Source organism: Eufriesea mexicana, unplaced genomic scaffold (genome assembly GCF_001483705.2).
Source record: "Eufriesea mexicana isolate 0111107269 unplaced genomic scaffold, ASM148370v2 scaffold26665, whole genome shotgun sequence".
Classification (NCBI taxonomy): Eukaryota; Metazoa; Arthropoda; class Insecta; order Hymenoptera; family Apidae; genus Eufriesea; species Eufriesea mexicana.
In genome coordinates, this window is record NW_016933558.1 from 1 (window position 1) to 16,987 (window position 16,987).

Here is a 16,987-nt window from a genome sequence, read left to right on the forward strand (position 1 = left end):
GTCCCTATTCCGCTAAAGTAAGCCCCGACGGGAAACTACGCAGTGGCCTGTCACACACACTCGAACTTCCGGCCCTATTTTACGAAAACGCGTACGAAAATTCCAAAAAAAGACATTGTATCTGATACAGGAAATTCTACGCTATCGAATTAGGTAAAAAATTTCTTATCACCAGGCCCTATTCCGCTAAAGTAAGCCCCGACGGGAAACTACGCAGTGGCCTGTCACACACACTCGCACTTCCGGCACTATTTTACGAAAACGCGAGCGAAAATTCGGAAAAAAACAACTGATTCTGTTAGAGAAAATTCTGTGCTATCGAATTAGGTCATAGACTTCTTATCAGCTGTCCCTATTCCGCCAAAGTAAGCCCCGACGGGAAACTACGCAGTGGCCTGTCACGCACACTCGCACTTCCGGCACTATTTTACGAAAACGCGTACGAAAATTCGGAAAAAAACCATTGATTCTAATAGACGAAATTCTACGCTATCGAATTAGGGCAAAAATTTCTTATCGCCAGGCCCTATTTCGCTAAAGTAAGCCTCGACGGGAAACTACGCAGTGGCCTGTCACACACACTCGCACTTCCGGCACTATTTTACGAAAACGCGTTGCGAAAATTCGGAAAAAAACAATTGATTCTAATAGACGAAATTCTACGCTATCGAATTAGGGCAAAAATTTCTTATCACCAGGCCCTGTTTCGCTAAAGGAAGCCCCGGCGGGAAACTACGTAGTGGCCTGTCACCCACACTCGCACTTCCGGCACTATTTTACGAAAACGCGTGCGAAAATTCGGAAAAAAGGAACTGATTCTGTTAGAGAAAATTCTGTGCTATCGAATTAGGTGATAAACTTCTTATCAGCTGTCCCTATTCCGCTAAAGTAAGCCCCGACGGGAAACTACGCAGTGGCCTGTCACAGACACTCGCACTTCCGGCACTATTTTACGAAAACGCGTGCGAAAATTCGGAAATGTTATACTTCAAAGGCGAACCATCCAAATCAGAAGAAATTTTCCTACTATTAGAAAAGTTTATTCTAACGAGTGAAAACGCAATATACCAATGCATGGTCGAAGTTAGGAAGATTTAGCAATAACATGAACGGCAGAGCATGATTTATTATTGCATCTATGTACCGTTGAAATCGAGGAAGTATTCTAAAAGCTGTTAAGGAACTGCCTATTCCTAGCAATGCTAACCAATATCCTATTGGACGATCGAATTCTGGAATCTACGATTGATGTCACGTGATTATTTCGTTGAGTTATTCGCACACACACCAGTTCATTTCACTAACATCACTTTTTTTCACATGTGGTATATTACCACCGAACAAATGTTCACAGTAAGTTATCCTATTCTTGATAAAGTTCTCTTAATTTGTTTAACTTCTGTTGTGGTCCTTTTGTAAATATCACCACGATGGTGCAGAAGTTCAATGTTCTGAAATAATAAGTGATACTGTATATTATCGTGCTTGAATACTTATTTTATCTGTTGCAGTAATTAAAACACTGATCAATAATTACACTTCCTCACGTAACGTTTTGTTTTGACACTGAAAATTTCACTTTAACGCGTATAAACATTCCACCACGTGTTACCGACATGTTGGATTCGCGTCGACTGGAAGTGGCTACAATTGGACAAGCTGTGCTTCGTTTTCGCGGGAAGATCCAAAAATACAAATATGTCACTGTTATGAAAATAACAAATTAAGAAGTGCTTAATTTGCACTACAGGAAGGTTATATATTTATAAAATTAATTATTAAATTAATTATGAAAATATATTGTATAGTAATATATAATACCTATATGTATTAATTACAAAATTTGATACATGAGCAGTATGATCATCTTTATTGAACATATTTTTAAAAAATTCTGTGAATGCACTATTAATAACGTGTAAAAGCATTCTGAGATGTGCAATGTGTATATATAAATTATGTAAATTCGTAAAATTTCTTAAAAATTTCGCTTTTTGTAACTTTAAAATGTTGTTTCAAACACTTATATGTCAAAAACTCTTGTTACAAAGAAGTAAATGGCACTTTTATGTTGTTTCTATAATGTGTGCATGTAATTCATGAATTAATTGCATAGAAGTTAGTAATTAATGGAAAACGAATGGTATCCTCTGTATGAATTCATGTCCTCTGTGGAATAATTATTAATAATTAATTAATTAAGGAAAAATTTATAAATGCATAAATTATGGTAAACATATATTTGCTTCTAACAATAGTTAATAGTTAATATACATTTCATTCAGATAGGAAGGTAATTATACATACTTATTTATTTTATGCTTTAGACCTCTTTAGTAATGCTAGTGTTAAACTGAACGATATTCTTCAGCAGTACAAAGGTTATGCTATATCGTTTATTTAATTACATTGTCAATACAAATCTTAATCTGTAATGGTTGTTGGGTAATTCTTGTAAAGTTTTCTTTTTCTGAAATGAAATCCGCAAACAAAATTGCCCTATTACTCTCAGATTTCAAAAAATATGTGTTTTTCTAAAAACACATGATTTTTAAGTGTGGTCTTATTCCTGTCCACTTCTCATATACTGTTGTATCTATTGCTTTTGTAGGGCTTTTATTTTGCAAATAAGCTGTTAAATATACAGCTTTCATCCACAACTTCTTTCCTGTTCCACTGTCATACAGGACTGCTTGTATCGTATCCAATAATGTTCGATTAAGCCTTTCCATTCACTTGAGACGTGTTATGTGTCATATAATCCATTACAATTCCTTTGTGTGAACACCAATTCTTGAACTCTCAGATGGTATATTTTCCTCCATTATCATATCCAAGTCTGTGTGTTGTTCCACTTTGCTTCTGCTGCTGTAACATACTTTTACAATCTCTATAGTGCTTCTGTATTTGATTCCATAAGATATATTGTTTCAAAACTAATAAAATCTAAGGTTGTCGTCACATATCTATCTCTGTCCCATATCTAACTCTACAAGCCCACGTATATTAGAATGTATTATTTCTAGAAACCTTTACGCCCTTTTTCTTGTCTCAACAAATGAAGACTTTGATTGCTTTGTTTCAACACATATTCAACTCTCTCATGTTTCCAATATTTGGGTGGCTCAATTTTCTGTGCTAGTCTACCAGCTTCTTGTTCCTCTGTACTTCTAATACTCTCACTGTATTTTTTCCTTTGACTCTTCCACGCTATAAAGTCTATCATTACATTTCTTCTCTACTAATATTGTTTCTTCATTCTCATAAACTATTACTTCATTTTCCTTGAACATCATCTCATCATCAATCCCAGTTATCAGATCTACTGACAATAAATTCTTTCTCAAATGTAGAACATACATGTATTATTTCTTTGCACTGATATCCAATTTCCATTCTTATTTCCTGCTATTCTTTAAAATAGTCTACTTTACTAATCGCATGTCTCTTTGTTCCTGAGTTTAAAATCCATTGTGCTGTTCCATTACTCTCTGCCAAGAAACATACTTTCTGTTTTTATCTTTATCTCCTATTTTTCCTTCCAAATGATTAAAATACTTACATGTCCCACGTGGAGGGTACATTTCTTAAGCCTCTTTTCATCCTGATCCTAAAAGTTTTTTAGAACTTTATTGCAATCATCCATAACTAAAATATTTTATTTCTCCGTTACCTTTATTGTCTTTCCAACATCTATGTGCAAGATATTTAGTTGAGTTGCACTTGAAACATTCTTTTTCCTGAGCTTTGAGAACCGCATGTTCATTTTGATATGCTTTTTCCCTCATGTCCTGATCAATTAGTCAAGCAGTGAAATAATCTATTGTCTTTTCTTCTTCCTGCGTTAACTCCCAGGCAGTTGCAAATAGATTATACCTGCCCAGCAACATAGTCAAGATTTTAGTTGCAAGTGTTGTTTCTCTTATCTTATTTCCTAATGCATGCAATTTGAATACTTACCCCGCAGATATGCAGCGTAGATTAAAATATCATGTTCACTTTTATATTTATAAACAAAAAATTCCACTATATGAGAACATTTTCGCTGTTCTGTATCTTTCTTATAGATATTGCTTCACTTTACCCACAACTCATGCCTCGATGTACAGATTGTTACATGAATTAATAATTCTTCGCCTATGACAGAAATTATTACATTTTCAACTTCCTGTTTGCACTTTTTTACATTTCTTGGTTCTTTCATTATATGTCTATACAAACCTTGTAACCGTAGAATGAGGCCCACTCTAAATTTCCACAAATGATATCTATCTTCACCCTTTTATCTGTTGATATTTCCAATTTCCATCTCGAATTTTCTTTCTCGCACTAAAGCATGTGGCTAGCGTTCTGATTTCATAACCTGTTGATTTATTTTTTTCTCAGTACATGCACACCCAAGGTCTTCTTGCATTTTTATCGCTGCTACAATCTCTTGACATTTCCACCAGTTACAGATTCATTCTCTATTTGCAGTTGAAAATATGTATCATACGCTTTCAAATAATTATTAATAACATCATCAAGTTACTTATGAAAAGTGTTTAAAAATGTTGCATACAGTTTCAGCTTTGCAAAAGAACTACAAAAGTTCATAAATTAATTACAGGAGCTTGGTAATTTGTTAATTGTGCACTGCCGATTTGATATATTAATATGTATTAGGTGCACATAAACAGAGCAGCTAACCATCTATGATTTTCAACCAGAAGCTGAGGAAAGTAACAGGAACACAAAATGTGCAAGGAGATCCCCTAAACCTCGTGGAGATACAAACAAAGACCGAAACGATTCAGTAAAGAAAAATTAACAAATTAGGCAATTTCTGCGATAAATTTATGAACTTTTATAATTGCATCGTAAAGGCGCAATTTTAAGGAACTTTCTATTATAATTTTGGATGCAAATTTCTTGCGATATAATTAATTATTAGTGAATATTTTACGGAGTATTTGTACTGATCCCGAAGATACTATTACTTCTCCATTAATTACTATCTTTCGTGCAATTAATTTATGATTTACACCCTTGCATTATAAAAACAATATCCTTGGGAATATTCACACAGCATTCTTGTTCATATTTTACTCCTACTTCTGCTTATTAAATATTTTAACGAACAACCATGCCAGTCCTTGTTATCGAATCACATTTGCCTTCAAATAATTATTGGAAAAATAAAATGGAAGAGTATTGCATAAAAAGTACGCTCGGCATCTTATTTTCAAATTTTGATAACCAATTATAATTATCCAGAAACACAAATAATTATAATTATAGACATTGATAAACTCTAGATACTCTCGCCTAACTTTTAATACAAGAATGAACCTCCTAACATTCCTATCTTTCATGTAATACTTCATTTTACACAAAAATTGTGCCTTTTTAAAAAAAACTAACATTTTTCAGAAATTGAAGTTGATAGAGAAATTTCGATTACGGAATCATTTTACGGAAAATGAACTCTAAGAAGAATCACGTAATGGATATCACAGAAAAGATTAATGAAAAAGTTAAAATTTGTTGGACAGTATTATTAATAGAACTTATTATTGTTTTAGCAATATTGAAATATACATTTGTTAATTTTGTTGTCTGTATTATATCACAATACATTTCACCGCGAAGAATTCGTTTTCGTTACACATTCGCCATTACTGTTTACGAGCAATCATTCTGTTAACCTGATTCTTAAAATCCCGTAAGTACCCTAGCTTTGAATGTATGCTTGCATTGCTACCTTTCGCAGATTTGATATTTTTTCTCGCTAGAAACGAGTTACTCAAACGCAGTGAAATATCTTTTTAATTAATTCGTGCTTGTTCGCGTAATCAATTTGCACAGATTGCTCCAGAAATTCCCACGAATTCTGTGGTAACCATAGCATTAACGTGGCACACGTTTCCGCGAGATCTAATTACAACCACGTTATTAAAATACGCGTTTGTATGCAGCTCGTCGACGAAGCCCGTCTTTTGAAACGCGAAAACTGAAACTCTCTTTCTCTCTCTCTCTCGCTCTCTCTCTCCTTTATTCACTTTTTCTTCCTCCTTCTCCGCATTCGCGTTCTCTCTCACGCTTACTCTGTTGTACGCGATACAAACGATCGAGATGTCGGTGTAATTAAAAGGAACGGAGGGAAGCTTTCTTTCCGGATTGGCAAGAAAGTTGACTCATTAAAAGGAATCGTTGGTCCACGCAGTTACTTACCGTCCGATTCGGCAGAAACTTCCAAATGAACCGGGAACTTTCGATCATATCCTAGCCATAGAGTTCCGCCATGTTCGTAATTAAATTACGTGTGCCTCGGCCGAAAGACCACCACTAGAATTTTGTTATTAAACCTCGTTATTAACTTTCACATATTTATTACGAAACTTCCGGGCAAAAACTTCGACGCTGAACAAAACGAACGATTCTGTTTGTCATGATTAGCCAGCGGCGGAACTTCGCATCCAGGCACCCGGTACTAAAAGTAAAGTCTTAAAGCACTGATCTACCGAGCTTTCAACCACTTTGTATTAATTCGCGAATAATTTGCAACTCCAATACGCGACGTCAGTTATTGATAGTAATACAATTTTGAATGTTTTAATTAATGATTACTATAGAGAAGTTTCGCATCGAGTGCATGATTAAACGATGAATATAATAATTTATAAATGCGTATATATACATTTTCTTCCTTTTCTTCGTGAATACAAAGTTAATTTATTTTCCCAGTGTTTTAGAAAAAGAAGGAGTAAATATTTATAAAAATATTATCGATATTTAATTAACTCGATTATTTTACTTAATATCTAGAAAGAGAAGTATTGTTTAGGGTGAAACTTTAATAAACAGTGTGAAAGAGTAAAATCAGAAGAGTATTAATAATTGTAGTATAATTATATTATAATTATTATTATAGTTATTATTTTAACACTTCCTTCAATGTTGATGACGCGCACGCATGCGTCATAGTGATTTGTCATTTCGTAGCGAATGACGCATACTGTCATGAATCATTTTCTGCCAAGTAACATTACTCCAAATATGTGAAGAGTTTTCCAGGTATTTGCCTTTCTCTCGCAGAGGTGAAGAGTAACATAAATGTGATAGAAAATTTGATACAAAATTCGATTTCCGCCACCAGAGACGCCACCATTTTCTTTTTCAGTCATATTGAGTGTAACAAGAAAACTTTTTATTGATTTAAAGAACCTTTCCTATTGATTTAAACTGTTCGAAGTGGAACAGAAAATTTGCTAAACCGAAGTACTCTTGAAAGTATAATTTCCATATAATTCGTATCATTTCCATTTCATGGAAAGCTCACAAAAATTCCAATAAATATTCAGTTAATGCGAGATCAGAAAGAAAAACGTAAAACTTAAAATATCCAAATGCTTAACGTGCTAATTCCCTTTTTAAATATCTCACTTGAATAATTAGCTTTGTTATACAGTCATTAGTAAGTTCACGTAAAGCTAGCCACTAAAGTGAACTATCGACTAGATTTTCGTTAAAAGTTAGTCCACAAGTACGGAACTTTTGATTCACGTTCAGTTTAAACGATTGCCATAATTGAATTACTATTCGCTAACTCTCGTTAGGAACATTTTATTGGGTGTTCCAATTTTAAGAAACTTGTATAACGATACGAAAGTTTTTGAACGTTTCCAGGGGGCTTCATCTTCGGGGCTTCAATTACGTCAACTTATCAAGGGTACACCTTATCAATTAAATTTTCGAAGTAATTTACCACAGTTACAAACTCGCTCTTAAGTTTGTGTATTACAGATAACTAAAAATATAACGTGTAAAGTCCTCCAAAAAAATAATGAATTTACAAATTTTAATGTGATATTTAATTACTCGAATTAATTTACTTTTTAATTGCTTAAATTAAGCAATTAAATTAATTTCCTTGCAATAGTAGACAAAATACTTAGAGCCTCGGATAATTAACGACTAGATAATCGATGTTATGCGCAATTTACTATGCGATGCTCAAGATGAAACAGAATATGGAAAGAAGTTCGTGGATAATACCTATCAGGTATATACCTTCAATATATACTATAAAATGAGTTGCAATATTTTATGTATGATGTTCTATGCATATACGAAACCTAAAATGGTTAAATCGACACAGTAAATTTTATAAATGTGCACGTCCACAAATGCATTTAATCTCTTTTTAAATGTGTTAAACTAAATAGTTATATTAAATATGTATACTGATTAATTAATCTAAATAGTTTACAAGATATCGGCAGGAAGTAGTCAATAATACAGGATATTAACAGTTCGCAATTAGTAATGGAATCCATATTGAAAATGTTAGATAATATACTTTCCACTTATATACGTGTGGAAATTTCATATTAAAAATTTAATAACATTTGTACGGGTTAATATGATTTTGTAGAATTTAATCATAGGGATTGGTTGATTATTTTCTTTTTAATTTAATGTTTATTGGTGTATAGTGTTTATTAATTACTAGGGTAATCGAATAAACTGTGTTGCATTAGGTAAAATTAGATGGAATTATCAATAAATGAGACTATAAATAAAATTGTATTGAAAAATAATAAAAAAGTACACAAAGATTGCTCAAACATTCTTAAAAAATTGTTCAGAATTATTAAATTAAAAATACTAATAAATAAAATCATTTGTTTAACATAATAATATCAAGACTAAAATTCTTTGCTTCTTCTAAATATTTACATATTAGAAATAATAATAAAAAATTTTAAAAAGGAAAAATTTTTCTTATTTGATATTTAAAATTTTAAAAAGGAACACTTTTTCTTATTTGATATTTTAATTTCTGAAAATACCTGTCTTCTTTTAAATAAACTACTTATTTCTTTAAAAATATTTTATAAATACATTACTTTATTATATGATATAGTATTTATTATTTAAAAAATTAAATGCGTCTTTATTTAATATTTAAAATGAAGTTAATTTATCTAAACAAATAACGCGCAACAATTTATATGTCACGTCTAGAAATGTTTGTATAAAATTATCAGCGACATAACCACAAATTTTGATCTTTAATTTTTAGGATAAAAGGTCTTGTAAAAATGTGAAATAATTGAAAAATATGCAAATTCTATGGAAGGGAAGGAAATTATACGTAAAAAATGCAGATGATTTGAGAACTATTTAATGCTTCTCTGCATATTTTATATTTGAATATATCTTCAACGATATGGCATTTAAATCTGCATTAACAATTTAACAAATATTCATACAGGGCCGATTTCAAGGTATAATATTTGAAAATAATTATAGTATATCTTTTATTTATGTATTTATAATATTTACACCACAATGTGTATGCTATGCATTGTTTAAATTCAAGATATACCATTTTGGTGGTTATTATAATTTCAGGCATTTAAATTATAATAATTTTCATTAAATGCTATTCATATATCTGTACTAAAATACCTAAAATGCCTCCACTGATTGCACGAGTAAGGTTGACTATAATTTTGCAAAATTTAATCTTATCATGCCTGGGTAAAATTTATGCTTTTCTTCAATGTTATTTTTGATCAAAACATAGAGACCTTATTTCTAAAAAGTAACATGTATGTTCATATTACAGTAAATTTAATGCAAATGTTTGCAACGATCAAATAATTTTTAGTATTTAATCATGAGAGTAACTTTTGTTTCACATAACAAAATTGTGAAAGTTTTAAATAAACCTCTGAATACTCGAATCGGTATAAAATAAATTTCATTTAATAATTAATAAAGATAAAGAAATTTCGTATGAAACATTAAATACGTTTAAACAAAATTAACACTTATATGCAATTGGTACAATCATATTTTCGATTTCTTCGATGCAAAATTAATCACTACTCAATTTGAGCAATAATGAAATCAAATTTACGATGTCATTCATATTTTTGCAATACTACTTCAGAGATAAAACCACTCAGCTATAAAAATATTCGTACAAAATTAATCAAAGTTCTTAACGTAAACTGCCAAAACCAAATTACTCATCCACGAATAATATACGAAAACCTCGAAGTACTTCATCCGAATACCATCGTTGTCAAGCTCCATTAAAATTTACAACATATTTTTGCAAACTTTCAGCATCGTCAATTCGACCAATTAAAAACTCGACCAGTGAGAGTAACTCTAGTATAATTTCATCGCGATTACACGAACACGAGGATTCCTGTCAAAATTAATCGAATTGAAAATCTCGGCTTAATTTACACGTCTGAGACCAAGAATCCAACAACGATGAACGAATACCTCGAAAATTGCGAGTCGATCGAAACAAACGACGATGAAGGATTCAAAGAGAAGACGAGAATAGCAGAAGTCGCAGCAGCCACTTTGTGCAGGCTGAACAGCATAATGAAGCAGATGAAAGACTGGCGTGACGATCGCATGAAACTGAGATCCAACATTTGGCGACTGAAACTGGCCTTGCGCGTCGCTGGAAGAGAAACTGACGATACCTTGCACGCTGACCCCTTGATCGAGCACCAGAGAGCAGAGATCAAACGACTAGAGACAGCCAATAAGGAATTAAAGAAAGAGATCGCGAACATCAAGTCAGCTCTGCTCAATGATGGCTACGTTACCGAGGAAGTCACTTGGAAATCAAACGACAAGCTCGTAGAGGTTAAACAGGGATATTTAATAGAGAGAGAACGTTTGAACAACGAGATTCAGTACCTGAAAAGTCGGCTGAGCGAAGTCGAAGAGGGTCACGAACACAGTTCGGAAGTGGAGCACTTAAAATGCAAGCTGAAACACTTCATGATGGTCGACTATACTATGGAGATTATATTCACCGATATAGTTAACAAAGTCGCTGAGACAATAGCGAATTTGTCGGAGGAACTGGTTAACGTGAATGAACGTTTGCACAGATCGCGAATGAAGAACGATAGCTTGTACGTCGAGATCGATAAACTGAAGGCTACATTGCGGTTCAAGAGTGGCAACCTCGTGGATTATCAGAAGAGGATCGCCGAACTAGACAATCTGACGAAACATTTGAAAATGGAACTAAAGATAGTCAAGATCAATTACGGCGACAACTGGGGTAGCGATTCAAATTTTCAGAACAGTCTTAAGAACTTCGAAAGATTGGTGCAGGATTTGAGGAACAAACTGAAGAACGACCACGAAGCTCTCCTTGCTGGTGGTGATCCAGATTGCTTGAAGTACATCCAGAAGATCATCGAGCTGCGTATCAATCTTAAACAGCTGCACGTTGAACTGGCCAAGCTCACCGACGATGTCCATTTCTCGTGTCCTGAAAAGATAACAGAATGTAACAGGTATCTGAAACAGCTTTCGACCTTGGACTCTACGTTGAAGGAGATCAACGACGAGATCGACAAGTTGAAGAACAATCACGTGAAGAAGCATTACGGAATCGACTGCACCGGGGGTCTGGAGTACTTGAATAAAATAGAAGAGCTCGAGACGATGATCGAGAAGGCGAGATCGACGATGAATGGACTGAATCGTCGCGCTGAAGGGAAATCAAACGGGTCGAAGGACATCGAAGAATTGGAAGATTTCGTAGGTAGAGTGTGTCACGAGATCAAGCAGCTGGAAGTGATCGTAGTGTCCAACGATCGTTCGAGTGGGTTCAAGAGGATCGAGCAGTTGGAGGACTCGATCGTGCAATTAAAAACGGAGCTAAACGAGAAGGACGAACACGTGAACGTTCTTAACCAGAAACTGTGCGACACGGAGAACCTGATGGAACACAGGATGAAGGAGCTGGAGGATGCGCAGAAGAAAATTGTCGTACTAATGGTGGAGAACGAAGACTTGAAAGGGAAGATGAAGAGGACAGAGGAGAGGTCGACGGAGATCCAACGTGAACTGGAAGACTCGAAGAAGGAGATAGAGCAACTGCAACAGGTGAAAGGCGAGGCGAGTTTAACGAGAAAGAAATTACAAAATCTTCAGGGCGATAAGGAGGGGCTGTTAAAGGAAATGGGAAAAATTCGTGACGCTTTGCAAAGGAAAAACGACGAGAAGAGCACGCTGGAGAAAACATTGAACGCGAGGATCGCTGATTTGGCGCGGAACCTTCAGACTGCCACGAAGGAGAATGAAAAATTACAGGCCAGGACGAACGAATTAGAACGAATTAGATGCAAACGAGAAACCACGAATGTCGAGAGGGAAAACGAGAGCATGAAACGATCACGAGAAACTGCGGAGAAAATGAACGTGGAATTGCAACAGCTGAAGGTGAATTTAGCAATTTCCAAGGAGAGCCTCGACAACGCGAATCGCGAGATCGCCGATCTGAAAGTTAAACTAGACTGTATCTCTGGGGAGAAAACGAAGCTACAAACGGACGTCTTTCACTTGGAGTCGAAGAAGGAGATGCTCGTGTTTCAACTGGACACCGAGAAGGCTACTGCCGAGGGGAGGCTGAGAGATATCACGAAGTTACAATCGGATTATAACGAATTAGACGTCAAAATGGCTAACTTGAAAAAGGAAAAGGAACATTTGAACACGCACTTGACGAGTCTGAGGATCGAAAAGGATGTCCTAGAGAAATCCCTGAAACACGTTCACGACAAGTGTTCCATACTCGAGGATGAGATTGATAGATACAAGGCTGAGCGCGAGGGCCTAATCGAAGAGGTCAGAAACTTCAGAACGAGCAACGAAAATTTAAGCGACAAATTGGAAAAAATACAAACGGATTTAGATGGTGCAGGGGATAAGATAAAGCGACAAGAACTCGAAAATTCGAGGTTGCATGACGATTTGAACCGATTGACTTTGAAGAATGCTGGCTTGGAAGGCCGCTTACAAGCGCTCCTGGTGGAGAAGAGCGAACTGACGACACGTATTAACGAGCTAAACGAAGAGACCGTTGCGCTGAAAGATCAGTTGGACGAAGTTAAAAAGGCGAGGGAATGCTCCAACGTCGAGTTGTCTAAATTAAAAATAGAATATAACAAATCGACATCAGAAAACAAAAATCTACGTAGCCAGCTCGACGAGGTGAAACAAAGTAACGGGACGCTGAAAGAAGCTAACGAGGATCTAAAGCTAAGAGCAAATGAGATCCACAGCGAGTGCAGAATACTAGGGAACCAACTGAAGATCTTGGAGGGAATGAACGCTATATTGAAGAAGGAGAAAAAATTATTGGAACAGGAATACATGAACAGTCTACGATCGAAGGTATCGAAGATAGAGAAGAATGGAACCGTGGCATACAACGAATCCAATTTTTCCAACGAACAAACGGAAACGAAACAGACGAAGTCTGGAAAACGCGCGAGTGACAAAGCGAAGGCAGCGGAGGCGAAAGAGGGCCTCAAGAAACTAATGGTGGAGAACGAATCGCTGAGATTCGAGATACTAAACTTGAGAAGTCAGAACTTCGAGGTCAAGATGCAATTGACTCGCATGAAAGATGAGCTTCAGAGGCAGAAGGACGAGTTGGAGAAGAGGATAAGCGAAACAGCGATTAAACCTATCTCGAACAAGCTAGAGATCGTGAATCTATATTACAAAGAGATCAACAGCTATTCCGGCCATGGTCTCGGTAATATGAGCGCAGTGACACGTTTTGGGCAGTCGAGTGTATGTCCTTACGACGATGCAACGACGGAACAGGAGAATGTGACAGAGATCGAGAATCTGTTGGAAATCATGAACAAACTAAAAGTGGAGAACGTTGCCCTGAAAATGGAGGTGAACTCTCTGAGGTGCAACTTGGTTGTTAATTTCACGGAAGACGAGAAGCGAAGGAACGAGATACGAATCGCGGCGGAGGAGATTCAAGCATTGAAAGCGGAATTGACGAAACTGAGGGACGAAAAAGAGTCTTTACGGGTTCGACTGGATACATCTGGAACGAAATTGGATTGGCTAGAATCTGAGAAGGCTGCTTTGAAGGATGAGCTGTATAGCTTGAGAAAAATCAATGCGGACCTCAAACACAAAGCAAGCGAATTTCGAAACGATTATCAAAAGTTGAAAGAGAAGAGCGTAGGATTCGAGGGCTGCATCGTGCGGGCGATAAAAAAGATAAAGAAATATACGATGAACGCTGACAATCAAGCCAGCCCTGACGACGAACTCAAGGTGCTTTTGAAGAAATACATCTCGAATGAAGAAATTTTATATTCGATCGAACAGAGAATAAATATAGATGAGACGTGAATAAATTTTGCAAAGGTATAATTCGGTGAGATTAATTTATCTCGATGGGGTAAAACGCGTTGCAATGGAAACAAAGCTTAAACGAGGAAACGAAATTACAATATTTAACGGATAGTTCATAAATATCGAAGAGTTTTAATAATAGACGATGCAGCTTGAAATATAACTTTAAATTCTAAGTCGATGATAGAGTTATCTCTGTAAATGTTTAATCAGCTGAATCTCTATTTTAACAAGACATAAGCCACACTGATACCGGTTCGATTATGTCTCTAACTTGGAGAAAGAATCTTGAAGAATCTTACAAGTTTCGTGAGAGAAACTTCAAGGCCCAGTTAGTTTAATCATTAATTTATTTCGAGAAGTTTCCTCTAAGTACCTCGAACACCGTCCTAACAGGGTATAAACGAAGCATCTTTATAAATATTTATTAAAGCAGACATTTACCGAACGTCATAGTTGTTAAAGTCTAAATGAACCAAGCAATCGTGTCAAATGCTTTCTGAAGAAATGAACGAAGAGAAATTAAAATGAAATATTCAATATTAATTAAACTCGTTCCGTATCTATGAATATTGAAACATCCGTCAGAATATTTATCGTTAACTATACGGTAAATTACGTATTTTACTTTCTATAATCTACTCTTTATTGTCTGAAAGAAAAAGAATAAATGTATAATTTCAATTTTAGTATTCGCATAATTTTCAATTGGTAACAAAAATATCTAAGCATCATAATACATCTTATTTTACCTCAGCTTGTATTTAAGTACTTATTTAACTCGAGTAATTTCTTAAACAATAATTTGCTAGATTGCTTCATAATGACGAGAATATTCGTGATACTATACTCGTATTTCAGTCCATCAAACATGGAACAGAATACATTTCCAACAATTATCCTATGAAAATCAAACTTTATATTAATAAAATAAAATTCAACATAACTTTTTATAAAATCGATTTACCAAGAGTCCGAGGAATGTTTGTCAAAATTGATCGCAGCAAGTGAACCATCGAGCTATTCGTTATAGTAGCAAAATGGATCTGTGTTTACAATAATATCAGAAACTATATATTAGCTAAGAATAGTGAACAAAGTAACATTACATAATGCATAATCAGTAATAATAATAAAAAAATATCCAAATTTTTCTCTTAGTAATTACTCATGAAAAAAGTTGTCAAACATTACCTGATTTTGAAGATAGTCTACTCCTTTTAGTTAAAGCATCATCAGTTTTTTCAAACGGGAATAAATTATTATGTAATACAAAACTTTATTAAATAAACCATATTATTATATTAAATAAACTATATTAAATGAATATACTGTAAATTATGTTTTACTTGAAAATCGATTTATCGGAACATATGTTGTTTTTAATTATTAAATATTATATGGTTTGAATAGTAACAAAATCAGATTTATTACACATTTTATATTATACATTCATATCATCGATTCATATTTGAGACCATTTTTAAACAAAATATCATTTTATATTTAAGTATATAATTAATTAAATACTCATAAATGAACATAGATAAATGTTACAAAACCATAACTATCATTAAAGTTATATGCGTTAAAAATAGACTTGATACTTTAAAAAGGAAAACTGAATCGCTACCAGGTAACTCAATTGACTCTGCATATTTCAAAAAATATGAAAAGTACACACAAGACTGTAAAGTCGAAATTTTCCATTTTACGACATAACTGATTGAAATTCAATTCAACCATTCGTCGCATAAACATCATTACGTATAACCTACAAAAATCAATTATAAGAGTTACCAATGATGCACGCGACTGCGATTACATAACACCAGAATATAACACATGTAGCCAAGATTGAACATCGAAGCACAAGCCCTCTTCATTTCTTGTTGCATTGTACACTTACATCTTTTTTCTGTTTTTTCTTTTTTTACTTTCGTATCATCTTAGCAACCGCAATTCTATTTCCTTCTTATCTCTGTGAACTTAATGAGCGCACAATGACTTTCACGGTGGTCCATATATGCGTACCTTAGGCAACGAGTTAACGCCACATACTCATCCCTGTAAAGAGGCAAGCAGCCCACTAATTAGCAAAGGTTAAGCTGCTTGTGTTCGCAGTTCTATCCACTACCTACATAAGGGAATGTATCAAAGGTCAGGTTAGGATTTCACCTACCTGACACATCGCTAAATAGCCAAACTTCTTACAGTCAGTTTGAAATCTCATCAATATGCTAAATGACTTCAAAAGAGATATCATTTTATGGTATTTAAAAATAAAGTTGTTCGTTCACGATTTTATATTTCATTTTTATAAGGAAAGATTAAATATATATCAAAAGTTAACTTTTCTACAACTTAATTTTTTTAATAATAATACGAATATCGATAGGAAAAATTTATAAATTATGGAATTTATTTAACAGCTATAGCTAATCTTTCATAATTACAAATAATTATAATGTAAACATCTATCTAACTTATTACACATTTTTGTAGTTTATTCTTCACAAAATTGTTTCGTAATACATAATTAAATATAGTCTCTGTTATTTCACTATTTTGTAAAAACTTCTCAAATAATAAGTCTCAAATAATATTTTTACTAAAATTGTTCAGAATTACTTTTATAATTATTTCCATCATTACTTCACCGAATATTTGGCAACTGATATTTTAAAAGGTGTGCTGCAACTATCGAGATAGTACACGATTTAAGTATATCCAATAGTAATATTAATAGAAAGGATTCAGTAATAAAATCGAACGTCATGTTATT

The 16,987-nt window shown here is 34.2% G+C and overlaps 1 protein-coding gene across 1 annotated transcript; it reads left to right on the forward strand.

Moving 5' to 3' along the window:
* Positions 1-10,275: 10,275 nt before the first annotated feature.
* On the forward strand, positions 10,276-14,199 carry LOC108554531 (nucleoprotein TPR). The gene is made up of 2 exons (XM_017909841.1): positions 10,276-11,922; positions 12,112-14,199. Exons 1-2 carry the CDS (start codon positions 10,276-10,278, stop codon positions 14,197-14,199), a joined length of 3,735 nt encoding a protein of 1,244 aa, XP_017765330.1.
* Positions 14,200-16,987: the final 2,788 nt, after the last annotated feature.

What these genes read in the sequence shown, in the direction of transcription:
- LOC108554531 (XM_017909841.1), top strand. Translation starts at nt 10,276, where the DNA reads ATGAACGAATACCTCGAAAATTGCGAGTCGATCGAAACAAACGACGAT. An exon ending in AGATAGAGCAACTGCAACAG is followed by an intron (nt 11,923 to 12,111) that starts GTGAAAGGCGAG and finishes ACTGCCACGAAG; the next exon opens with GAGAATGAAAAATTACAGGC.